General features: G+C 47.8%; 3 protein-coding genes across 4 annotated transcripts in view; all 3 read right to left on the minus strand.

Moving 5' to 3' along the window:
• LOC138471644 (beta-1,4-galactosyltransferase galt-1-like) overlaps positions 1-25,644 on the minus strand; it is a 287,057-nt gene that overhangs the window by 49,125 nt on the left and 212,288 nt on the right. Inside the window, exon 1 of one of the 2 annotated variants that reach the window (XM_069609357.1) lies at positions 6,064-6,198. The exons of the other annotated variant lie outside the window; for it this stretch is intronic. The gene's annotated coding sequence lies outside the window, so the exon portion shown is untranslated. Of the gene's footprint in view, positions 1-6,063; positions 6,199-25,644 lie in introns of those variants that run through there. 2 annotated transcript variants of the gene reach the window in all.
• Positions 1,506-2,747, minus strand: LOC138471440 (general transcription factor II-I repeat domain-containing protein 2B-like). Its single transcript, XM_069609073.1, has one exon. It carries the CDS (start codon positions 2,745-2,747, stop codon positions 1,506-1,508), a length of 1,242 nt encoding a protein of 413 aa, XP_069465174.1.
• LOC138471441 (general transcription factor II-I repeat domain-containing protein 2B-like) lies at positions 6,425-7,735 on the minus strand. The gene has a single exon (XM_069609074.1). The coding sequence runs from the start codon at positions 7,733-7,735 to the stop codon at positions 6,425-6,427; it is 1,311 nt and encodes a 436-aa protein (XP_069465175.1).

A 25,644-nucleotide genomic window follows, 5' to 3' on the forward strand; every position in this document is an offset into this window, starting at 1 on the left:
TTAATACAGTGTAGTCACCAAGCCCCAACAAAGGAAGTCCACACACTGCATTAGTTAAAACACAGTCTTTATATAATTAATATTCAAGGTTATGTACATTATCACAATAACTCACTTTGAGCTCGGAAAATCAATAATGGTAAATAAATACAGTTCTAACGTGGTACCACAATTATTATCAGATCCCATTAAAGTGCATCAACTATACTGTCAAAATTCCACACAGATCAATAAAGAGAAAACCAGCAGTAGAGAGGGGAAGGAAAGCAAGATGGTTTAACAATTGGCAGAATACTGGCCTTTACCAACTAGGCACAATTATGTGTGGAGATCCCCCCCACCTAGGCAACCTGTAAAGCAAATATGTATCACAAGCCCAGTCCATATATTGTTCTACGAGTCTTATTTCCCTCTACAATAGTTCTACAGTCCCAATGTACCTGGAATTGTAGCGTTTGTCGTGGGGGAATCGACGGCCCTTCTTGAGTGTCCTCCATTTAAGGCAGGAGTCACGGGTCATCGAACGTCCGACGGAGAACAGGGTGAACTACGGCAGTGAAGTGGCAGCTTCGTTCCTAGCGGTGCTTGTCGACGACGGAGCGTTGGCATCCTGCAAGGAAGAGGTGTGCGGGGCACCTCAGTGACGGTAGTTCTGGACCGCAAACAAATGTTGACGAAATGTGGCCCAGCAAGGGCGTCGAGTCATTGGTGTCTCTGTGGTCTTTAGGTGGTGGGAACCCCACTGGCGGATGCTCCTCGGCGCGTCGACTGTCGGCCTTCTCCAGCGGGTTAAAGCAGGCGGCGATGCAGACGAGAGCGTCCTTGGCTCAAATGAAGTTCTTAGGCAAACGGGAGCATGGCGGCTCCAGTCGGCGACGGCGGTCGTCGACAGTGGCAAACAACAGTCCGGGCGCTTCTCTTTGGGATTCCGCGGCAGTCCCCGTCCCCGGTCGGCAGCCTGTCATAGGTCTGTCTACCAGGGAGCTTTGGCAAAGATCAGCTGGTGCACGATGGTCCCTCGTAGCTCGGGAAGAGGGCGCCTTACTAGGTCCTCTCTGAGTCAGTTCTTGGAGACACAGCAGCTTTCAGATTGTGAAGGAGAGCAACAGCAATTCTGCTCTTCCAGCAGGGCTTCAAGGTTAAGCTTCGGTTTTACTCCAATTACTCTTCATAATGGACTTCAGTTTCTGAACACGCATTCTAGCAGTGAGAGGCCCCCAGATATACTAGATCAGGGGTCTCCAACCTTTTCATTGGCGTGAGCTACTTTCAGTGGAGGGCTAACAGTGGAGAGCTACTTGCGAGCGATCGGGGGTGGGGGATGTTCATAAACATTGGAACTTGTACTTATTTTTTTTTGCTGTTAATTTCCCCTTTATAAATAGAGGGAATAATAGTGCTTCACGATTATGTTAATAAAGTTCAAAAACCTCTTTATTGCATTCTTTTTTATTAGAAGCCATCTTATAAAAAGACTTCACAATGTGGGAAAATGATTGGGACATTCAGTGTGAAGGTTGACACTGCATGCCGTCCACCAGTGCTCTGTAGTCAGGTGTATAACTTGATATAGCTACTCGGATGGAGTCACTCAAATGCTCATCAGTCAGACGGGTTCGAAATTTCGATTTGAGGAAGTTCATATCTGAAAATGCAGATTCACAGAGATAGGTGGAACCAAACAGAGAAGTCACTTTTAATGCTGCTTTGCAAAGGTTACTGTACTCCTTGTAATCAACAAGGCTCCAGAGATTGGTGTGAGATTGCCTGCTTTTCAACTGAATGTCCCCTTGCAGGCTGACAATCTCCATTTCCATAGCACAACTGTTCAGGTTAAACAGCTCACCCATTTGTTCTGCAAGTTCACAAACATCGACTTCCATGAATGGGTTTGCGACGAACTTCACACACGGTTCAATCCTCTCGAAATCCCTGAACCGGTCACTGAACTCCTCCTTAAGCCTGCTCAGGAGACTGCTATATTTGTCAATGTTCAGGAGTTCAGGACTAGCTTTATTGTCTGTCAGCATTTGGGTAACAGAAGGGAAATGATGCATTTTCTTTTTCACCACTTGTTCACTGAACAGGTTAAGTTTGGACTTAAATGTCTTTACTGCGCTTATCATGTCAGCAATGGTTTTACCTTTGCCTTGCAGTTCACAGTTCAGGGTATTTAATTGTTCAGTAACATCTGCCAGAAATGCCAAATCAAGTAGCCAAGAAATGCTGCATAATTGGCCGATGTCTTCATTTCTTGACCTCATGAAGTCTTTGATTTCTGGCAAAAGTGAAAGAAAGCGACGTAGTATTTTCCCCCTGCTAAGCCATCGGATTTCTGTATGTAGCAATAGAGCACCATGTGCCGCAGATAGTTCTTCCAGGAATATTTTGAACATTCTGTGCTGTTTGGCCTTTGCACGAATTGAATTAATAATTCGCACAACAGGGGCCATCACATGATCAAAACCCATCACTTTTGCACAAATTGCCTGCTGGTGGATGATGCAGTGGTAGTGCAATAATGGAGGGAAATCAGGGTCTGCTTTACAACACGCAACAAAACCAGAATGACGCCCGGTCATTGCTGGTGCACCATCAGTAGTTACTGCCACCAACTTGTTCAATGGAATCTTTGTTTTGACAAAATAATTCTTGACCTCATTGTAGATATCAACACCTCTGGTTGTGGATTTCAGAGGCAGCAAGGTCAAGAATTCCTCTTTGTTGGTGAAGTCTTCAAACACCATTCGAGCAAACAGTGCCAGCTGAGCAGTATCACTCGCATCAACTGAAAAAACTGAATATCCTCAAATCTTTTTCTAACTGCCCCATCACATTGGCAGATAGTGCAGATACCCTCCTTGCCATTGTGTTTGCCCCCAACTGCACATCTGAAATGGCAGACATAATTTCAGGGCAGTTTTTAAAATCTTTTAAAACTGACTCTGCCACCAGAGCCATTGCACCTTTCACCACTGCACCATCTGTAAAAGTACATTTGTGTTTTGCCAAATAATTAGCAACTTTGAAGGATGCCTCTGTTGCAGCATTTGCTTTCTTTGCTGGTTGAGTAAAAAATGACTGTTGCATCTGCAGGGCAGCTTTTAGTTCAGCTACTTTTTGGGTTCTCAGGCGGCTTCCTTTAGGAAAATTCTTTTCATAATTTGTATGCATTGTCACAAAATGCCTCTCGACATTACTCTTATTTCCCACTGCCAATTTGGCACTGCAGATTAAACACACACACTTCCCTTTTACACTTGCGAAAAAGAAATCGGTCTCCCACTCCTGATGAAAATGGTAAGTCTTCTGCCTTTTGTTGGATGGTCCGCCTACTTCTGCATCCATGATTTCAACAATTCTCGTTTGTACGTTTCTTTTGGGACTGCACGCGCAATGTAATCTGAGGAGGATTTCAATGTGTTATTATGGTTTTAAAAATAATTGAGCACAAAGTTATGCTTAGTTATGCTTAGTCCAAAAATAGAAAACACAAAATCATAGTGTGGTCCAGTCAGATAACACTTTCCGCATAGTGGAAAATAAGCATGAAAGTACGTGAGCGAGCCCTACTTTTGTCTGTCGTCCCCCTACCTTTGTCAGTGGCCCCCTAAAGTTGATTCCTAGCGAACCCACTGGCGTGCTGTAGTTCAAACTAAGCTTAAATATTCCCTCTGCTGTGCTCTCTGCTCTCCTAAGCCTTTGCGCACCACTTTTTCTTTGGTGCACTTGCTGATTTTGGGCCCGGTTTAGCCCGGTTCAAAGTGAATTTGCGCTGCTGAAAAGTGACTGTACTGCCGAAACAAACTGATTCATGGAACTGTGCAAAGTGTATTTTTGCCGTGCAAAGTCTTGGCAAGGTCATTCAACAACTCAGAACTGTAATCTTTAGCTAGTTTTGGCACAGAACTTCGAATGCAAAGCACTCTTTAATTACAAGAAAAAAATCAATGTTTCTTCTAAAAAACATTTAGTTGTGGGCTACTTGCATTTAGGTTGCCCAGTGCAGTGAAGCATTGAGGAAAAAGGATAGCATGTGTTTATAACCCATGGGAAACAGGTCAATCCAATTAAGACCGCTATGTCAGGTTGGTACACAAAGTCTCATTCTTTTCACCACTCAATTCCATCCCAAAAAAGTGAACTGGTTGCTGTTAAAACTCTACTTGCTGAAACTTGTTATTAGTCCATTCATATTTGAAAAGTGAATTTCACCACAGGTTATTTAACTTAAAAACATCCATATTGTGAATAAGCTGGAAAAGTGCAAGAGAGCAGTGATGTGCTGTTGGCCATCATAGAATTTTGGACCATACGTCCGATGCGTTATTGTCAGCGTTTACTAACCTCACTATGGTACATTTTCAAGCAAGGCCTAAGCTACCTGTCAGTGTTCAGTGGTAAACATGAAGAGACATCACCCTAGTGGACAAAGGAGACTGAATAAGCAGCTAGGTATGTCATTACACTGATATAAAGGATGCTGGCAGGTTCACAGAGCATGGACTTCAGAGAGGAGTCCTCAAAGGTGAAGGCTGGGAAAGGGAAAAGCATGAGTTTTTTAATGTCAGGTACGCATTTGACTATGATCAAGTGGTGATCCTTCAAACAGATTGAAAGCAAACAAGCTTCAATACCCTCTTCCAGTAAAACACCAAGGATAGTTCACTTAAAAGGGTTTGCTAACCTAATATACAGTGCCGTGCTAGGTATTAGAGGACAATACCATTTTATGGAAATATATGAATTTCTTTAAACTGCATTTGCAAGTCCCGACATTTATAAATAAATGCACAACAGTTTCATCAATTCAATACTTGAATGCGGGCGAATGATGCATGCAATTCCTCAGCAAATATTGCGCCAGCCAATACATGACTGCAAACATACAGGTTGACTCTTGCTCATCTCAGTGACCCCATGTATATTAAAGGAGTCAGTCTCCCATCTGGGAAGACAATTATATTTCGGTTAAAACACTCTAAATTCTCACTCCAGTTTTCTCGATCTATAGATCCATACCATATTAATTCATTATGTGTGCAGGGGTGATAACTTGTGTCTGAGAGAGTTCATTCTTTCATTCAGGAGTGAACATGCCTGTTGCCAATTGAATGTAGCCAGATCTACTATTGAGACATGGGGCCAGTGCCATGAACTCACATTGGTGGTGAAGAAGCAAACAACATACAGAACACAATGGTATAGTGTTGCAGTCCTGCTGAGAAATGACAATTTGTTCTCTTTAAATTTAAAGCAGAGTGGCTGCGAAGTACACGCACTGTGCCATTAAAAATAAAGAAGCTCTGGTGGGCGGAAGTGCTGCTTCCATGGCATCAGAGTATGCAATTCCCTATTGAAGTATAGAAGCCCTATTGAGAAGTGCCATTAAAAGTGAAACTGTCCAGGTTTCACTTTCAGTCATATGAGTTACTTTAAGAAACGCAGGGCTCTGGCGAGGAAGTCCCGAGTGGGGGCTTCCTCGCCAGAGCCCTGCCTTCTAAAAATAACTTGCATGACTGCAAAATAGCCCAGGGTCGAAACGGAGAGAAGCAGCTATAATGCTGAATGTCTCCGTTTCGCTCTGGGTCAGTCATTTAAGTTACTTTAAGAAACGCAGGGCTCTGGCGAGGAAGTCCCGAGGGGGGCTTCCTCGCCAGAGCCCTGCCTTCTAAAAATAACTTGCATGACTGCAAAATAGCCCAGGGTCGAAACGGAGACAAGCAGCTATAATGCTGAATGTCTCCGTTTCGCTCTGGGTCAGTCATTTAAGTTACTTTAAGAAACGCAGGGCTCTGGCGAGGAAGTCCCGAGGGGGGCTTCCTCGCCAGAGCCCTGCCTTCTAAAAATAACTTGCATGACTGTAAAATAGCCCAGGGTGAGCGGAGACAGTAATCAGCTCCATTTCACCCTGGGCTCCTTTCTGCCAAGCTGCCCACCCCTCCTCTGACGGCATGTGGACACATGAGAGGAGGGGCCGCAGTTAGGTACACAGTATACAAAGAAAAACACACACATTTCACCTCCCCCCACCCACCCTACCTCACCTCACCTCAAACTCACCTTAGGCAGCCTCTGTTTACCTCTATCCACACTCCAAACGCCAGGGCAGCCACAACACGAAGAAAAAAAAAAATGTGCGCCACAGTGCTTTTAAAAGAGAAAGCCCGGGATTTCCTACACAGCACAAAGGGAAACCATTCAGCCAATAGGAGCACAGTTTGCACAGCAAGGGACTTGCTCTGGCCAATCACAGGATGCATTCCATATGCTGTACAGATTTGCAGGCCTGTGATTGGTCAGAGCACTTCCTTGTATCTTTTTTTTTTTTTTTTTCTGAAAGTCAAACGCGAGCGACTTCAAAGGCTCTGGCGAGCTACCAGTCGCTCGCGATCGACTGTTTGGAGACCCCTGATATAGCTACTCAGATGGAGTCACTCAAATGCTCATCAGTCAGACGGGTTCGAAATTTCGATTTGAGGAAGTTCATATCTGAAAATGCAGATTCACAGAGATAGGTGGAACCAAACAGAGAAGTCACTTTTAATGCTGCTTTGCAAAGGTTACTGTACTCCTTGTAATCAACAAGGCTCCAGAAATTGGTGTGAGATTGCCTGCTTTTCAACTGAATGTCCCCTTGCAGGCTGACAATCTCCATTTCCATAGCACAACTGTTCAGGTTAAACAGCTCACCCATTTGTTCTGCAAGTTCACAAACATCGACTTCCATGAATGGGTTTGCGATGAACATCACACATGGTTCAATCCTCTCGAAATCCCTGAACCGGTCACTGAACTCCTCCTTAAGCCTGCTCAGGAGACTGCTATATTTGTCAATGTTCAGGAGTTCAGGACTAGCTTTATTGTCTGTCAGCATTTGGGTAACAGAAGGGAAATGATGCATTTTCTTTTTCACCACTTGTTCACTGAACAGGTTAAGTTTGGACTTAAATGTCTTTACTGCGCTTATCATGTCAGCAATGGTTTTACCTTTGCCTTGCAGTTCACAGTTCAGGGTATTTAATTGTTCAGTAACATCTGCCAGAAATGCCAAATCAAGTAGCCAAGAAATGCTGCATAATTGGCCGATGTCTTCATTTCTTGACCTCATGAAGTCTTTGATTTCTGGCAAAAGTGAAAGAAAGCGACGTAGTATTTTCCCCCTGCTAAGCCATCGGATTTCTGTATGTAGCAATAGAGCACCATGTGCCGCAGATAGTTCTTCCAGGAATATTTTGAACATTCTGTGCTGTTTGGCCTTTGCACGAATTGAATTAATAATTCGCACAACAGGGGCCATCACATGATCAAAACCCATCACTTTTGCACAAATTGCCTGCTGGTGGATGATGCAGTGGTAGTGCAATAATGGAGGGAAATCAGGGTCTGCTTTACAACACGCAACAAAACCAGAATGACGCCCGGTCATTGCTGGTGCACCATCAGTAGTTACTGCCACCAACTTGTTCAATGGAATCTTTGTTTTGACAAAATAATTCTTGACCTCATTGTAGATATCAACACCTCTGGTTGTGGATTTCAGAGGCAGCAAGGTCAAGAATTCCTCTTTGTTGGTGAAGTCTTCAAACACCATTCGAGCAAACAGTGCCAGCTGAGCAGTATCACTCGCATCAACTGATTCATCACACTGAATGGAAAAAAAACTGAATATCCTCAAATCTTTTTCTAACTGCCCCATCACATTGGCAGATAGTGCAGATACCCTCCTTGCCATTGTGTTTGCCCCCAACTGCACATCTGAAATGGCAGACATAATTTCAGGGCAGTTTTTAAAATCTTTTAAAACTGACTCTGCCACCAGAGCCATTGCACCTTTCACCACTGCACCATCTGTAAAAGTACATTTGTGTTTTGCCAAATAATTAGCAACTTTGAATGAGGCCTCTGTTGCAGCATTTGCTTTCTTTGCTGGTTGAGTAAAAAAATGACTGTTGCATCTGCAGGGCAGCTTTTAGTTCAGCTACTTTTTGGGTTCTCAGACGGCTTCCTTTAGGAAAATTCTTTTCATAATTTGTATGCATTGTCACAAAATGCCTCTCGACATTACTCTTATTTCCCACTGCCAATTTGGCACTGCAGATTAAACACACACACTTCCCTTTTACACTTGCGAAAAAGAAATCGGTCTCCCACTCCTGATGAAAATGTTAAGTCTTCTGCCTTTTGTTGGATGGTCCGCCTACTTCTGCATCCATGATTTCAACAATTCTCGTTTGTACGTTTCTTTTGGGACTGCACGCGCAATGTAATCTGAGGAGGATTTCAATGTGTTATTATGGTTTTAAAAATAATTGAGCACAAAGTTATGCTTAGTCCAAAAATAGAAAACACAAAATCATAGTGTGGTCCAGTCAGATAACACTTTCCGCATAGTGGAAAATAAGCATGAAAGTACGTGAGCGAGCCCTACTTTTGTCTGTCGTCCCCCTACCTTTGTCAGTGGCCCCCTAAAGTTGATTCCTAGCGAACCCACTGGCGTGCTGTAGTTCAAACTAAGCTTAAATATTCCCTCTGCTGTGGTCTCTGCTCTCCTAAGCCTTTGCGCACCACTTTTTCTTTGGTGCACTTGCTGATTTTGGGCCCGGTTTAGCCCGGTTCAAAGTGAATTTGCGCTGCTGAAAAGTGACTGTACTGCCGAAACAAACTGATTCATGGAACTGTGCAAAGTGTATTTTTGCCGTGCAAAGTCTTGGCAAGGTCATTCAACAACTCAGAACTGTAATCTTTAGCTAGTTTTGGCACAGAACTTCGAATGCAAAGCACTCTTTAATTACAAGAAAAAAATCAATGTTTCTTCTAAAAAACATTTAGTTGTGGGCTACTTGCATTTAGGTTGCCCAGTGCAGTGAAGCATTGAGGAAAAAGGATAGCATGTGTTTATAACCCATGGGAAACAGGTCAATCCAATTAAGACCGCTATGTCAGGTTGGTACACAAAGTCTCATTCTTTTCACCACTCAATTCCATCCCAAAAAAGTGAACTGGTTGCTGTTAAAACTCTACTTGCTGAAACTTGTTATTAGTCCATTCATATTTGAAAAGTGAATTTCACCACAGGTTATTTAACTTAAAAACATCCATATTGTGAATAAGCTGGAAAAGTGCAAGAGAGCAGTGATGTGCTGTTGGCCATCATAGAATTTTGGACCATACGTCCGATGCGTTATTGTCAGCGTTTACTAACCTCACTATGGTACATTTTCAAGCAAGGCCTAAGCTACCTGTCAGTGTTCAGTGGTAAACATGAAGAGACATCACCCTAGTGGACAAAGGAGACTGAATAAGCAGCTAGGTCTGTCATTACACTGATATAAAGGATGCTGGCAGGTTCACAGAGCATGGACTTCAGAGAGGAGTCCTCAAAGGTGAAGGCTGGGAAAGGGAAAAGCATGAGTTTTTTTATGTCAGGTACGCATTTGACTATGATCAAGTGGTGATCCTTCAAACAGATTGAAAGCAAACAAGCTTCAATACCCTCTCCCAGTAAAACACCAAGGATAGTTCACTTAAAAGGGTTTGCTAACCTAATATACAGTGCCGTGCTAGGTATTACAGGACAATACCATTTTATGGAAATATATGAATTTCTTTAAACTGCATTTGCAAGTCCCGACATTTATAAATAAATGCACAACAGTTTCATCAATTCAATACTTGAATGCGGGCGAATGATGCATGCAATTCCTCAGCAAATATTGCGCCAGCCAATACATGACTGCAAACATACAGGTTGACTCTTGCTCATCTCAGTGACCCCATGTATATTAAAGGAGTCAGTCTCCCATCTGGGAAGACAATTATATTTCGGTTAAAACACTCTAAATTCTCACTCCAGTTTTCTCGATCTATAGATCCATACCATATTAATTCATTATGTGTGCAGGGGTGATAACTTGTGTCTGAGAGAGTTCATTCTTTCATTCAGGAGTGAACATGCCTGTTGCCAATTGAATGTAGCCAGATCTACTATTGAGACATGGGGCCAGTGCCATGAACTCACATTGGTGGTGAAGAAGCAAACAACATACAGAACACAATGGTATAGTGTTGCAGTCCTGCTGAGAAATGACAATTTGTTCTCTTTAAATTTAAAGCAGAGTGGCTGCGAAGTACACGCACTGTGCCATTAAAAATAAAGAAGCTCTGGTGGGCGGAAGTGCTGCTTCCATGGCATCAGAGTATGCAATTCCCTATTGAAGTATAGAAGCCCTATTGAGAAGTGCCATTAAAAGTGAAACTGTCCAGGTTTCACTTTCAGTCATATGAGTTACTTTAAGAAACGCAGGGCTCTGGCGAGGAAGTCCCGAGTGGGGGCTTCCTCGCCAGAGCCCTGCCTTCTAAAAATAACTTGCATGACTGCAAAATAGCCCAGGGTCGAAACGGAGACAAGCAGCTATAATGCTGAATGTCTCCGTTTCGCTCTGGGTCAGTCATTTAAGTTACTTTAAGAAACGCAGGGCTCTGGCGAGGAAGTCCCGAGGGGGGCTTCCTCGCCAGAGCCCTGCCTTCTAAAAATAACTTGCATGACTGCAAAATAGCCCAGGGTCGAAACGGAGACAAGCAGCTATAATGCTGAATGTCTCCGTTTCGCTCTGGGTCAGTCATTTAAGTTACTTTAAGAAACGCAGGGCTCTGGCGAGGAAGTCCCGAGGGGGGCTTCCTCGCCAGAGCCCTGCCTTCTAAAAATAACTTGCATGACTGCAAAATATCCCAGGGTCGAAACGGAGACAAGCAGCTATAATGCTGAATGTCTCCGTTTCGCTCTGGGTCAGTGGCAGTCATTTAAGTTACTTTAAGAAACGCAGGGCTCTGGCGAGGAAGTCCCGAGGGGGGCTTCCTCGCCAGAGCCCTGCCTTCTAAAAATAACTTGCATGACTGTAAAATAGCCCAGGGTGAGCGGAGACAGTAATCAGCTCCATTTCACCCTGGGCTCCTTTCTGCCAAGCTGCCCACCCCTCCTCTGACGGCATGTGGACACATGAGAGGAGGGGCCGCAGTTGGGTACACAGTATACAAAGAAAAACACACACATTTCACCTCCCCCCACCCACCCGACCTCACCTCACCTCAAACTCACCTTAGGCAGCCTCTGTTTACCTCTATCCACACTCCAAACGCCAGGGCAGCCACAACACGAAGAAAAAAAAAAACGTGCGCCACGGTGCTTTTAAAAGAGAAAGCCCGGGATTTCCTACACAGCACAAAGGGAAACCATTCAGCCAATAGGAGCACAGTTTGCACAGCAAGGGACTTGCTCTGGCCAATCACAGGATGCATTCCATATGCTGTACAGATTTGCAGGCCTGTGATTGGTCAGAGCACTTCCTTGTATCTTTTTTTTTTTTTTTTTCTGAAAGTCAAACGCGAGCGACTTCAAAGGCTCTGGCGAGCTACCAGTCGCTCGCGATCGACTGTTTGGAGACCCCTGTACTAGATGATCTCCCATCCATTCTCCTGGGTCACACTCAAGCAAACAATCGGTCAGAAGGGCATTCATGCAGGCAGGCATCCAATCAGGTGCATAGTGCATTCAGGCCATTCACTCCTCTCCAGACACTCACAACAAGTTATGTGCATTGGAACAAGTACCCAGCCATTCAACACTCCACACTGCATTCATACCAGTTTCGGGCAGGGCTGTCTCAGTCATTGTGTCAAACACCAGATACTAGACTCCCACAACACAGAATGTGTATTCGTCACACACTCCATTCACCCAGGTCCCACCCACAGGGTGTACCCACAACATACAGTCACTGGGAAGGCTCCAGGCAGTCTGGCCTGGACTTCACAACAACACCATATATGGAACTTCCACCCAACAGCCGGTCAGGGGGAAGGGACAGAGTCAGGGCTTCCCAGGACTTTGGGAAAACAAGGTAGCAGGTAATAGAAAGCAAGAGGCCACAGGGGGCATCTTGTTTCCTATCAGGAATCAACTGATTCCAATGGCAGGGCCTGGGTATTCCAAAATGGAGGATACTCAGAGCACCTGTCAAATTCAGCATGGAGCTGCCACCAGCCCATACCCTGCTCTGTGGGTCACCCACAGGTGCCCAAAAACATACACTAGGGGCACAGGGGTGCACCCCCACCCATGGGTGCCATAAGGGTATCCCCTGGGTCTATACACCAAACCAAAAGAGAGAGCTGCACCGCCAGGAGTCCCACATGAACTCCTGCGCGGAAAACACGACAGAACACACGATAAAAAGCAGTAAAGGACAAGGATACAGAGGCCCTGTCTCTCCGATGCATTTCCAGCATCACAGTGACCTCTGCATGGCCTCAGAGCATGACAACACTGCCTCTGTCCGCTTTCCTACCCTCGGGCCCACCACTATATTGGATTATGTTGCTGTGCGGGTTTGGCGTCACTGCCTCTCCAGCACCCACCCACGCGCCCGTATGAGCCCTGCAGAGCATTCCTGATGGCCTGCAGGTGTTGCCGCTGCTGCTCCACAATGTGCTTCTGGCGCTGCTCGATGTTGTTCAACCTGCGCAAGATCCCTTCAGCGGTGTACTGTGGCACACAGTCAGGGGTGTGGGCAGGGCTGGGGGTGTCACACAGGTATTTGTCCCTCCGTGCACTGGAATCCGCAGGTCCAATGTCAACATCATCAGTTCCTGTGTCAGTGTCCTAATGCTGCTGGAACTGAATGGATGGAGCAGATGAGAAGGGGGCCGGAGGGGCCTGAAGACTGTTTAGCAGTGTAACCCTGTGGGTCACTGCTGGAGTGTCTGAGAGGGCCCTGCTCTCCACAGGGACCTGCAGGCTGGTCTTGCTTGCAACAGGGGCAGTGTTGGTAGTAATGATGTCCACACTCACAACTGCTGGGGTGGAGGCAGTCTGGCTTGTGGGAGCAGCTAGTATGCAGGTACTGGAGGAAGATGCTTTCTGGATAGGGGTCTTACGGGGATAAGGGGTCTTACGCTCGGTGCCATGACTGCGGGGTGCAGGGGGGTGACACTAACTCACTGCTCTCACTGGCAGGTTGTGTCGACTCTGAGGCACTGGGCCCAACGTTCTGCCCCTGGATGACCTGTGAACGTTTTCAGGGATGAGGCTGATGGGCGTGTGGTGCTATAGAATAAATAAATTATAATAATAATACAGAAGGGGGCCCCAGGGGGAACGCGAAGCGTTTCCCCCCGGGGAGTTTTTGGCGCTGCACACGGCCAGCGAGTGGCCGTGGGAGGCAGAGCGCCTCCCGGGGTATTTAAGGGGCTCAGGGAAGGTTCGGGAGCCAGGCGACGGTTAGGACTTGAAGATTGTCATCGGTCCTGTCGCCTGCTCCCGAGCCTTCCCTGAGTTAGCTGGGCCTTCGTGGGGCAGGATAGAGTTAGGTGAGAGGGTTAGAGTTAGGTTGTGGGGGAGTTTTATTAGTGGTTAGTTATTTACATTTGGGCAGTAATTTGTTTTTGAATAGACGGGGGTACCGTAGATAAGGAACCCCCCCCCTTACTGTTTTTCAGGTGTCACTCACGTCGTATCCGGGGTCGAGTTTAGAGTCTCCGTCGGTCACGTCATTGTGACTATACATTTGTAGTGTTGTAGGGCGGGGGAGAAAGAGGTTTTACGGCTCACGGGTTGCTTTTGTGAGCGTCGGTTAGTTTCAGAGGGTGGGTAGTGTTACGTGGAGCATCTGTTCCCGTATATTAGGTGCGGAGAAGGGATTTTCCAGTACGCGATAGCCGTCGGATATCAGAGGGGGCGGTGTGGGTTTTTCTTAAAGGGGCCGCGCTAATTTTTGCTTTTTAGGTGCGGCGGGGCTTATTCGCCACCGGGGGGCAGTGTAAATAGTTGTATCTCGGCCCCATTTTACCTGTGTGCTTGTTTTTGAGGCTTTCTTTTTCTCTGGGCACGTTTGTTGCCTGGCTTGGGTTTTTTTTTTAAGGGTTTGGGCATTATTTAGGGGGTAATTTTAGAAATATTATAAAAAAAAAAATAATAATAATAATTTTATAGGAATTTTTGGAGAGCTTCTGGGTATTTTAATACACCTGTGGGGTTGTTTTAAGTCATTAGCTAGGTTTCAGTTAGTAGTTTTTCAATTTGTTCAGGTCCACGGGTAGAATTTGGCTAGGGAGTTAGGATAGCTAGTGAACATTCAAGAGGTATCATATATATTTTAGTGCACAACCAGATTATTGTGCACGATGGTGGGCCAAGGAGCCAGCAAGAGGGGTTGGGTTGATGCTAAGGCTCTTAGGGAGGCTCTGGAGATAATTAGTAGGGCATCTAGGGCCCAATTGGAAGGGGCAGTTGGGGAGGTCACTGGTGGAGAGGTCACGGGGGAGGGGGAGATAAGTGGTGGGAGGCCGCAGCGTAGAGCAGCGGCAGATGGGGGTCTCGCGGCAGTGGTGTCTTGCACCCCCGCGGCGGGGAGAGGGGAGGTATGGGAATCCAGGGGAAGGAGGCTGAGAAGGGAGATAGACAGTAGAGCGCCTGAGGGTGAGATGAATTCGGGTGGGGAGCCACTGAGGGAAGGAGTGATTAATAGCCCTAAGGATGATAGGAGTACGCAGATGGAGAGGGCTCTTGGGAACCTGAGTGAGGGGATACAGAGGGGGATGGCAGGGCAGAGGGGAGGAGGGGGTAAATACTTGCAGAAGAGTGTAGGAGGGAGAAGGAGGGAGAGGTCCCCATCATTTGAGGAAGTTAGAGTGGGGTGCGGAACGGCCCCCATGGGTAGGAGGATGGAGGGTGGAGGGCGCTGCGCAGCCCCCACCGGTCAGAGTGAGGTTGAGGGTTTTAGTACGGCCCCGCCTCAATCAGCACAAGGAGAGCCTAGAGGGTGCAGCACGGCCCCTAGCAAGGAGGATTACAGGGTGGAGGATGGAACGCCTCGCCCGAGAGAAGAGGACCAGGCAGGGGTCCCCCCGGCCCCGCCGAGAAGACGTCAAAGGAGTGACGGGGCGTACGCCTCGGGCTCGCAAGAAGAAGATCGCCTCACTTAGAGCAGGAGCTCGCATCAGCAGTGGTATATAAGGGATGATGAAGTTGGATTGGAGGACTATGTGGGGCAATGGGAATCAGAAGGTTATAGATCGGCAAGGGAAAGGGGGGAGGAGAAAAGAAGTTTGTTGTGGGATATGGATAGGCAGTGGGGTAGGGGGTAAGGGGTCGGGGAAATTATTGGCTGGGTGAGTCTGTTGACATGTTTTGTCCCCGCAGTAGGAGCCCTCTAAGAAAGGAGATGAGGAGCATCGGTGTGGACGCCAGACCACAGACGGCAGGCATGGAAAGAGGTGAGCAGGAACGGGAATGGTCATCTGCATGGCAGAGAGGGGTCACGAGAAGGGTGACGGGGAATGAAGGGACGAATTTGCATGGGGTAAGAAAAGAAGCTGGTGTGCAGGCCATTGGAGCCTTGGGGGTTGAACAGAGCATGTGCTCAGTGGAGGTCCAAACGGACAAGGCGAAGGAGCCATTGGTGCTTGAAGTGCAAGCTGATAATAAAAAAGAGAATGAAGGGAAAGGAAAGGAGAAAAAATTGCCGTATATGAGGATAACAAAACCATTGGGGGCACACTTGATGGCAACGACAAGGGAGAAGATTCAGGCAGGGGAATTTGTAGATGTGTTCAAATTGCTGCATAGGGAAGTGAGAGCAAAAGAGGGGTCTAAAGAGGAAGAAAGGGAACTGGCGTTTCGCCCAAGGGTCCCGGTGACTATCGAGAATTGGACGTCGGCATTTATCATTTATGCCAGTGTTTATTGTGAAAAATTTCCAGAGCGTTGCGTGGCTCTGCTCAAATATATGGATGTTATTAGGAAGGCTTTCACGAGTTTTGGGGGTTTTGCATGGGTAAGGTATGATGAGGAATTTAGAGCGAGATTGGCAGAGGACAGTCAGGTGGTTTGGGGGGAGATAGACATGGATCTCTGGTTGCAATGGATGGCTCCAACGAGGCCTGCCCCGACGCTGCACACGGCGAGCGGGCTGCCCGTACCTTACCGGCCCTTTCTTGGTCGCCCCGCCCATGAAGGGGCGGGGGGGGGGTAGGGGGCAGTCATCAGCAGCGTGCTGGGGGTATAGTAAGGACGGCTGCGCAAGGACCCTGTGTAGGTTCAGGCACCAGTGTAGCAAGTGTGGTGGAAAACACCCTCTCACGCAGTGTTTCCAACAGGGGGACAGGGGGAGGGGGAGAGGGGCAGGTAGAGGGGTTGTGGGAAAAAGCTTTTACTCCAATTAAGGTAAGGGTGCTCGAAAGATGGTTGCAATTTTATCCGGACAGAGAGGGGGCGAAGATCTTGAGTGAGGGTTTCTGTCAGGGGTTCAGACTAGGGTACCAGGGCCCAAGAGTGCGCAGGTGGGCTGAAAATTTGAAGTCTGCAAGAGAAAATGTTGACGTGGTGAGACTTAAATTGACCAAGGAAATAGCGGTAGGAAGGATAGTGGGCCCATTTGACGACCTGCCGGGTGATTTAGTAATATCCCCATTGGGGGTGGTGCCGAAGAAAGCTCAGGGGGAGTTCAGACTGATACATCATTTGTCATGGCCGGAGGGTATGTCAGTTAATAATTTTATTTCCCCGGAAGAGTGTGGAGTTGTGTATGCCAGTGTTGACCAGGCGGTGGAATTGATAAGGAGGGAAGGGCGAGGGGCCTTCATGGCCAAGTGTGATATCAAGGCGGCTTTCAGGTTACTGCCGGTGCACCTGGAGGATTTTTGGTTGTTGGGTTTGCAGTTTGAGGAAGGCATATACATAGACAAAGCCTTGCCAATGGGGTGTGCAATTTCCTGTGCTTTGTTTGAGCGGTTCAGCTCTTTCTTGCAGTGGGTCTTCTCATTTAGTTCAGGTTGGGAGAGTGTGCTGCACTATTTGGATGATTTTCTTTTCATTAGCGGGGCGGAAAAAGTGGAGGATTGTAAAAAAATGCTACAGTGGTTTCAGGAGCTGATGGAGGAGCTGGGGGTGCCCTTAGCGGAAGACAAAACAGAGGGGCCGGCGGTGGTATTGACATTTCTAGGAATTGAGTTGGATTCAGTGGCCATGACCTCACGCTTGCCGCACGACAAGGTGAGCAAATTGGTGGTTTTGTTGGAAAAAGCGGTGGTGGCCAAGAAAATGATGCTGGTTGAAATGCAGAGTTTGGTGGGGCATCTGAATTTTGCATGCAAGGTGGTGGCCCCAGGGCGAACATTTTGCAGGAACATGGCAAGGGCTATGGCGGGAGCGAAGTGCCCACATCATCGAATAACAGTGTCAGGGACAGTGAGGGAGGATTGCAGAATTTGGCTGCGTTTTTTGGAGAGTTTCAACCGAGTGACAATGTGGTTGCAGGGAGATCCGGTGACTTGGGAAGTACAGATATTTTCTGATGCAGCAGGAGCAGGAGGTTTCGGAGTTTTCTGGGGTGGAAAGTGGTGTGCGGAGAAATGGCCATTGCGGTGGTTGAAGGAAGGAAGGAGTATAGCATTTCTTGAATTTTTTCCACTGCTAGTTGCATTGCAGTTGTGGGGGAAGGATTTTCAAAACAGGAAGGTGAATTTTAATGTTGACAATGAATGCGTAGTTCATGTGGTGAACAAGCAGTCGGCTAAGGATCAGAGGGTGGTGAGACTGGTGAGAGAGTTTGTTCTGCGCTGCATGGAATGGAATGTGGTGTTTAAGGCAACACATGTGCCGGGGAAGGATAATGGCATCGCTGATGCATTATCTCGTTTTCAATGGCAGAAATTCCGTGGATTGGCTCCAGATGCAGAGCAGGAGGGGCAACAGATTCCGGAGGAGCTGTGGAAGATGGGAAGCTGAGAGCGCTTGCATTGGTGGAGGGTTCATTGGCCTCGGCATGTAAGGAGGCATATAGGAGGGCCTGGGAGGATTTTATTAGAGGGGGAGCTTGTAGTTGGAAGGGTAGATGGGACGCGGAAGAGAGGAGGAGAGATGATGTCATGAATTTTCTCCTGAGGTGTATGGATAGGGGGTGGTCAAAGGCAACGATTGCGGGGAAGTTAGCAGGGATTGCTTTCTATGGGAAATGGTTTTGGGGTTTTCAACCAAGTGGGGGGAAATGGCAAATAGGATGTTGGAAGGATGCGCAAGGGAGAATAAGAGGGACAAGGATAAGAGGAGGCCGATATCGGCGGAGTTGTTGCAGAGGCTGATCGGGGTGGTGGGGGGAGTTTGCTGGTCGGTATAGGAGGGGGAATTGTTTGCGACTTGTTTTACTTGGTTGTTTTTTGGGGCTTTCAGGGTTTCTGAGTTGGTAGGGGGAAAAGAGGGGGTAGGAGAACTGCAATGGGAAGATGTCCGAATTACAAAAGAAGGTCTGGACATCAAGATCAGAAAATCCAAAACTGACCAGAAGGGGAGGGGTTCTTGGGTTCTACTGGGTAGAGGGAGTAAGGATTTATGTCCAGTACAGGTAGGATTGGTGTGGAAGGAGCGTTGTGGGGGTAGGACGGGTTTGGTGTTTCAGCACGAGGATGGGTCGCCGGTGGCAGCGGCACATGTGCTGGGGGTATTGAGGAAGGCGTTGGAGGCAGTGGGTGAAAAGGCAGAGGATTTTGGGACTCATTCTTTTAGGATGGGCGCAGCATCTGAAGGTAGTAGGTTGGGATTTTCCGAAGACAAAGTGACAAGCTTGGGGCGTTGGAGGTCTGGGAAATACAAGGGGTACGTTAGGGATTTTGATAGGGGGAATGTGTGAAGGTAGGAGGGAAAGGATTTTGGGTCGACTGCTTTTATTGTAATGTTTTTTGACTTGTCAGTGATTGTTAATTTCTTTTTCAGATGCTGCGCGAAAGGAAGGGGAGTTGGCGCAAGTATGGATTGTTGGCCATTCAATTGTTAAGTGGGCTGGGAAAGAGGCGGAGAGAAGGGTGTTTGGGAGGCAGCTGGGATGCAGCTATAAGGAGGTGTTAGTGAGATGGCACGGTTTGGGGGGTCTGCGCTGGGATCAGCTGCTCCCTATATTAGCAGGGATGAGGGAACGCTATGGGGTTCCAGAGGTGGTGATTATTCACGCGGGTGAGAATGACCTAGTGAAGGATACGGGGGTCTCTCTGCGAAGGAAAATGAAGAGGGATTTAGTTTGGGTGAGGGAAATGTGGCCTCAAGCAAAGGTGTTTTGGACCAAGTTGTTGCCGCTGAGAGTTTGGAGGGGGGCGAGAAATGAGGGAACAATAGAGAGGACTAGGAAAGGGATAAACAGGGAAATGGTTAAGTTTTGTGCCTCGGTGGTGGTAGATGTGATGGACCACAAAGAAATAACGTATGAAGGGCTCCTTATTTTTAGAGAGGACGGAGTACACTTGTCAATGTATGGGAATAATCATTACCTGGCGGATTTGAGTTCCTGGCTGGGAGACTGGGTAGGAAGTTGGAGGTAGGAAGGAGGGGGGGTGTGGGGGCAGAAAGAACTCCTCAGGGGAGGGTTTTTCTGGTGCCGGGGGCATGGCCCCTTTTGATGTGAGGGGAGGGAAGCACAATGAGGAATGACACGGGAAAGGATGGGGTGGCGCTGTTTGCACAAGCAGGTCACCCCGGGGGAACAGGTATTGAGCCTGGAGGGGCATGGCCCCTGGGAGAAAGCGGGACGCCTGGGAAAAGGGCAAGGAGACGGTAGGCTCCAAGGGGTAAGTAGGGAGGAGATAGATGAGTTATTTATTTAACTGTTGGGAAGATGAAAATGAGCAATGGAGAAATGTTTAATTATTTGTTTGTTGTAATATTTATTTAGTTTGTTAGGCCATGGAGCCAGTTGAGCATTTTGAATTGTAAGCTTTGGCCTGTCACATTAAAGCGACCTTTTCCACTTTTAAACGAGTCTGGGTTTTTGTGCAGTAAGCCAAAATGGTTTGCAGTCACTCTAAACCAAATGATGATCTCTTTGTAACGCCTAGCCCCCTCTTGATGTGCGTGTCTGGGGAAAACAAATAACCCTAAGACACTAATACAAAGTTGTTACTAGTGCATTGAATCTGTTAAAACAAAGTTTTAATTAATACAGTTAGAAAATCAATTACACACAATGTGCAATGCCACAAATATGAGGACGGTACCCAAAACCTGTACGAAGAGTATGTGATAACAAACAAATCTAATTCAATTGTCAAACAAGAACATATCTCATTAAAATATGTATTGCACCAATCAATACAAAACAAGACAGTTTTGTGTTGACAGATTGGTAATGATTCTTGTGGCTATTGTCTACCCGTGTAGACTCTTGTTGGACTGCATAAACACTCTCCACCTTGGCCCTACATGTTTCAGTCCCCTATGTTGGTTTCGGGATTTTCTTCAGGGCTGTGTTATTGAGAATGAGGCATGGTAATTTGAGAAACAAAATTATGAATAAGATCTAAGAGGCATGATTAGGAACCAGTATTGCTAATTTATATAAAGAAAAAGAGGGTGAACCCATAAAGATTAGGACCATACTTTTATCCGGCTGGGAACTTCAAGACTGCTAACTACTATCAGCTTTATTGCACCAACAATGTGGTTAGTTTTATTCAACAAGTCCTGTGAAAAACACAGACATCACTAATATGTACCACCTACTTCCATTGTAAAGTAGAAAACATTTTCCAGTCGCTCTTCATGGTGTCTGGTATATGGCTGAGCAAGACACTCATGCATTTTGGATCTTCATGGTGTCTGGTATATGGCTGAGCAAGACACTCATGCATGTTGGATGCTGCTGCCATGTTAGAGGGGTGGGTTCATGTGCACGGGCCCTCTAATGTGTACACACCTCATTGGGTGTGTTGACATGTGCAGCTTGTAGTTTCCTCAGAGAAGTCAGCATGGTACTGTAACAGCATGGACAGGGTGTTTTTCAAGGTTGGACTAGGGTAGGAGACATGATTGTATTTATTTATTTGCATTTTTAAAGCGCTCACAGAGCCCGGGGGCATCGAGGCGCTGTTACAGGAATATATCTGTTGGTTGCTTATTTATAACGCGCTTAATACCCAGAGGTTTCTAAGCGCAGACCCGGGGATCGAACCTGTGTTGCTTCGTGTCGTCTTGTTTCCAAGGCGAGCACGTTGCCGCTGAGCTATCCTCCCTGATGAGTTGGTCTGCCATGTATGCTGATGAGCAGCAGCTGCAGTGCTTATTTGTCATCTACATAGGTCAGACAGGTCATTGACACTGGTGTTTTTAATGTTGGTTCTATGGTTTGGGGGTGGGGTTATAGGATGCATGTGGGTACAGGGGGTTTTAGTTGACTGTCTGCCATCGCCGGCCTTGATTGAGGAATTTCAAGATTGCATAGGGTCTAATGTCTAGAGACGCAATGGCACGTTTCCATCTTCACAGCCAAGTGGACCTGGTGCCCCTCCATGGTTGGCACATGCATGTTGTTGCCCTAGCATTGGGCCTTTAGAGTGTGGGCTTGGTCTTGCTATTGTGGCCATTTGATTCTGGCATCTGGCGCATGGCTAGGCTAGGGAGTCAGGTCAGGCATTTGCATCACAGAGCTGACATTCCTACCCATGAGGCTCAGTTTGACTGCCTGATCCAAACTCTGCTCCTCTGGCTTCCTCTATGTCAGCAATGTGGCTCTGCTGGTCTTTTCCTTCACGGGCGTGATGGTGAGCGGCTCCACTGTGCCACCTCTTGTGGCAGCTGTGTCCAGCTGGATGGAGATCAGGGTCCTCACCTTGGCGTTCAGGGGTATCACGTATATGGTTGTCGGGAACGGCCATCGGTGATATTTTGAGTGAGGATAGTATTAGGGTTTTTTGGGAGCGCAGGTTGCAGGGGTGCCCCCCTGCTACTTTTTAAATAATACAGGGGTTGTGGGGGTGTCCCCCGCAGTTTCCATGCCTTAATATCGCCGCAATAATATGGCAATATTTTTGTATGGCGATATTTTTGCGGGGATATTAACAGATGGAACCTCTTCATGTCACTGCACCTCTTGCAGCAGTCTTCAATGTACAGTACCAACAGCTATCACCTTATCACGTATCTCTGTCCAGATGGCGTTCTTCGTGTGGGCAGCGTTCTATGAGTTTTAGCTATGCAATTTTTCACTGTGAATTTTGCATTGCTGATTATGTTTGTGCAAATGTGGGGATCCCTCGCACACCTCTCCTTCTTCCACCCTCACAGCCACTCTCCCACCCACCCCCATCTAATTTTGTCGAAGCCAAACATTCACCTGCATTTTGCGGCAACAAAAATAAAATCAGTAAAAATGATCTAGAAAAAATATTGCAGTGAAAAATATGCAGTACAAAGTCTGGGTACCGTGGACAGATGTTTTACGTTGTGTGCGCCAAGGAGGTCATCAGCAAGGCCGACTACCTCTTCAGCATGGTCCTGGTGCTCTGCCTTGCTGAATTTCAGGCGCCTTCCCTTTGCCTTTTTCTCCTGGCATGATTGGCAATTGTTTTAGGGTTGGATAGCAACAGGAAATGGGTGAATTTGTGTGGATTGAGTTTTCAAAGATGGGCACCACAGAACTTCCAGAGGCTGACCGGCCCCCCCAGGGGGCGCTAGAGGTACAGCCTACATAACAGGCTGTCGCCTCTGGCCACCCCTTCCGGGGTAGGGCCAGCCTCTGTTCTTCCTCCTCTGTCTAGGGGGAAGAGGCGTCCCCCTGGGCCTGACTTCCGGTCGGGCTCCCGGGGGACGCTTATAAGGCAGGAGTTGCGGACAATCAGTCTCTTTGTCCAGCAGCTCCCGCTGTGTTTCGTTGTTTTTGGTGCGCACCACTCTGAAAGGCTGGTGGGATAAGCCCGCGAAACGGCGCAGCGCGCCAAAAAGGAAAAAAGCTCACGAAGGGGGCAACAATGGAAAGGGGAGGGGCTACCCCCTTTATAGTGAGCGGGCTTCCCACTGCAGGCAGCATCCAGCCTTGGCAGTGGGACGCCCGCCTGCCAACAGAGGACTTTGTTTTTGCTCGGTTTCCCGTGTTCCCGTTTGATGGCGTGCTCCTGTTTCTGGTGGCTTTCCAGTGAAAGGACTGTTCCAGTGAAGTGGTTCCAGCGCCGAAGGAGCGGGGTCCCAGTGAAGGAGCATCAATCACAGAGAGAAATGTGCAGTCAGAGGTACGTGTGGGGGAGGGGCAAGGACTAGAAATGGTTCCTTGGCGGGTTGGGCCCATATGGCCCTCGGGTAGCACCCACCCTCCCGCTGCTTACCTCACGGTCATAGTCACGTGCACAAGGGCATTCAGTTACGCTACGGCTACAAGAGAGGGCGGCAATATGCTCTCTGGCTAATGTGCAGCAAAGAGGTCAATCCATGTATGGGCGGGCATGGCCACGGCATTGGGAGATTGAGGGGCCAGGCAGATCAGCGCATAGGAGTAACAGGCTGGATGGGTTTAACCACTGTGTTAGCCCGCGGGGAAAACTTACTGGGACTTAAAGCATGGCGGGTACGCCTTCTGTGAGACTAGCGGAAGTTTGTCCATACCGCTTTAAGATGCAGTAGGTGAAATGGTGATTTTATGGCGGGGCTGGTCGAGGCGGCATAGAGGTTAATTTTGCATCTCGGTCGTATATATTGGGGTATGCTGTTGATATGTTCTTTGCCTCCCTTTGGGCGCATTGCACAGGCACTACGTGTAAAAGTGTGTGGGCTGCGAGTCGGGATTTGCATCCCGCACCTCGAGTAGGGGCACCAGTTTGGAAACTGCATATGCTAGATAAGGCCTCCGCGCAAGGTGTTTTGTCGTGCCACGCATTCTCTGACTATGGCTTGCATGGCACAATTATTCACACTATGGACACTGAGGCAGCCCTGCCATGTGGCCGACTTCCAGCAGTAATTTTGCTTACATATAACGTGTTTATGAAAGCAATTAAGAAGGCAGTGTTACGTGACTACACTAGAAATGAGCGGTAGGCATTCTGATTCCATAATCTCTGGCCAGTCAATTCCAAGGACATTAGAAACTAGGAATTGTACGGGAGGTGATTCAGCTGAGGAGGTGTCCAGCTAAGAGGGCTCATGTTTCCAGTGGGGACGGGCGTCGAGGGCGTGTAGAAAAGGGCTGTTGGAGTATTGGTGGGGGAGGGGCAAGGAGCAAGCTGGTTCCTGGGCAGGTTGGGCCCATAAGGCACGTTGGGGTCACCCCCCCTCCCGTTTTTGCTTACATTGCTGGAGAATTGTGCGTGCAATTGTAGACAAAAGCAAGCATCAGACGCACTGGCATCCTGTAATTTTGGGGGCGGTTGAAAATCTGGACAGCTTTTCTGAGTAGCTTCGGCATTGGCGTGTAACAACGGCCGAGGGGCCAGTGAAAGGAATGGGTGGCAAGTGAGGTCAAAGCCAACAACACCGAATAATGCGGTACTAGGCCCTGGGGCAATGGGTTTGCAAAGGCGGTTAGGCCATACCAAATGTGACTGCGCTGTATTCACACCCACACTGTAGGGATGGGCGCCTTTAAGGCCCGATGTGTGGCTTCTGTTGGGAGGTGGGTTTCTGTGCCTCGCCACGGTCCGGGGAGGCCACTACGGTAACTGGTGCAGGTTAAAAGGCTACTTCCATGACATCAATTTCGCGTATTTGGACACCTGAGAGACGAGCAGGAGGAGTCCAAGCTGGCGGACCATGTGTGCGGCAGCAGCTTGTGGGGGGGGGGGGATCGTCTGGGCTTGCCGAATGTTTACGCCTGTTAGGAGGGGGAAGGAGCCCCGTTTTTCATTGGAGTTCCGGGGGAATTAGCAGGTTAACATTGTTATTTCGAGCCGCGCTAAGAGTGCCAGGGTTGTGTAAATTGTCGAATACTGGGTCTTTCGGTGCCTGGCTAAGGCGTTGGTTGCCGGGGGAAGGTGAGTGGGGTTAGCAACAGGCCCAGGGTGGTTGCTGCTCCAGCAGTGCTTGGGTCTGGGGTGAGGATCTTGGTGTTTTTCCCTGTGCATGCAGAGGAGCTAGGCCATGCTTTTAGAGGGCAATGCAGGCTTTCAGCAGATGGTTGTAATGCAAAGCAGTCTTAGAACAGCTACCGGTGGCTAAAGCAGTTTATAAGCATGGCGTGGGCCAAGTGTGCTCGCAGGGCAAGGGCGGCATACAGACAGGGGCTGGGTTTGTTCGCAGGTCGGCGAAGCGCTTGGTTACAAAACGGGAATGTACACTGCTGTTTGATGTGAGCGCTGCTATTTTTAGGAAGACTTAATTTATTGAAAGCATGGTTTTGTCGGTAGGACGCCCCGCGGCACCTTGTTTTCTGGGGGAAATGTAATATAATACGCGGTTTAGGTGTCAACTACATGCCTTTATTTGCAATTGTAATAATCTCATACCGGGGCACAGGGTCCGTTAGGTGTTAAGTACAGGTAGATGTGGCGGGCATTCCCAAACGCACAGTAATATTACAGGGGTACATTGGAAAGACACTTGCTGGCCTATGGAGCAAAAACGGGCAGCAGAAAGCGGTTGGTATCAAGCTAACAAGCTCACACCGGCTGCGAAGAAGGAATTACATCACTTAAATGTCAAACGCTGCACATAGGGTCAGGGGTCTCCTGCGGCTTCTGCCCTTCATAGCAATACACTCCATGATTCTCTGCAGTGCATAGGTACCCAGGGACGAACATCATTTCACCAAAAAATATCACAGGGAGCAAAAGAGGCTTCACACGACCCTTGATGCTAATGACAACACGAAAAGGGATGTCAGCGGCCCACACCCTGAAGTT

This window comes from Ambystoma mexicanum, chromosome 8, assembly GCF_040938575.1.
Source record: "Ambystoma mexicanum isolate Mex_15411 chromosome 8, UKY_AmexF1_1, whole genome shotgun sequence".
NCBI lineage: Eukaryota > Metazoa > Chordata > Amphibia > Caudata > Ambystomatidae > Ambystoma > Ambystoma mexicanum.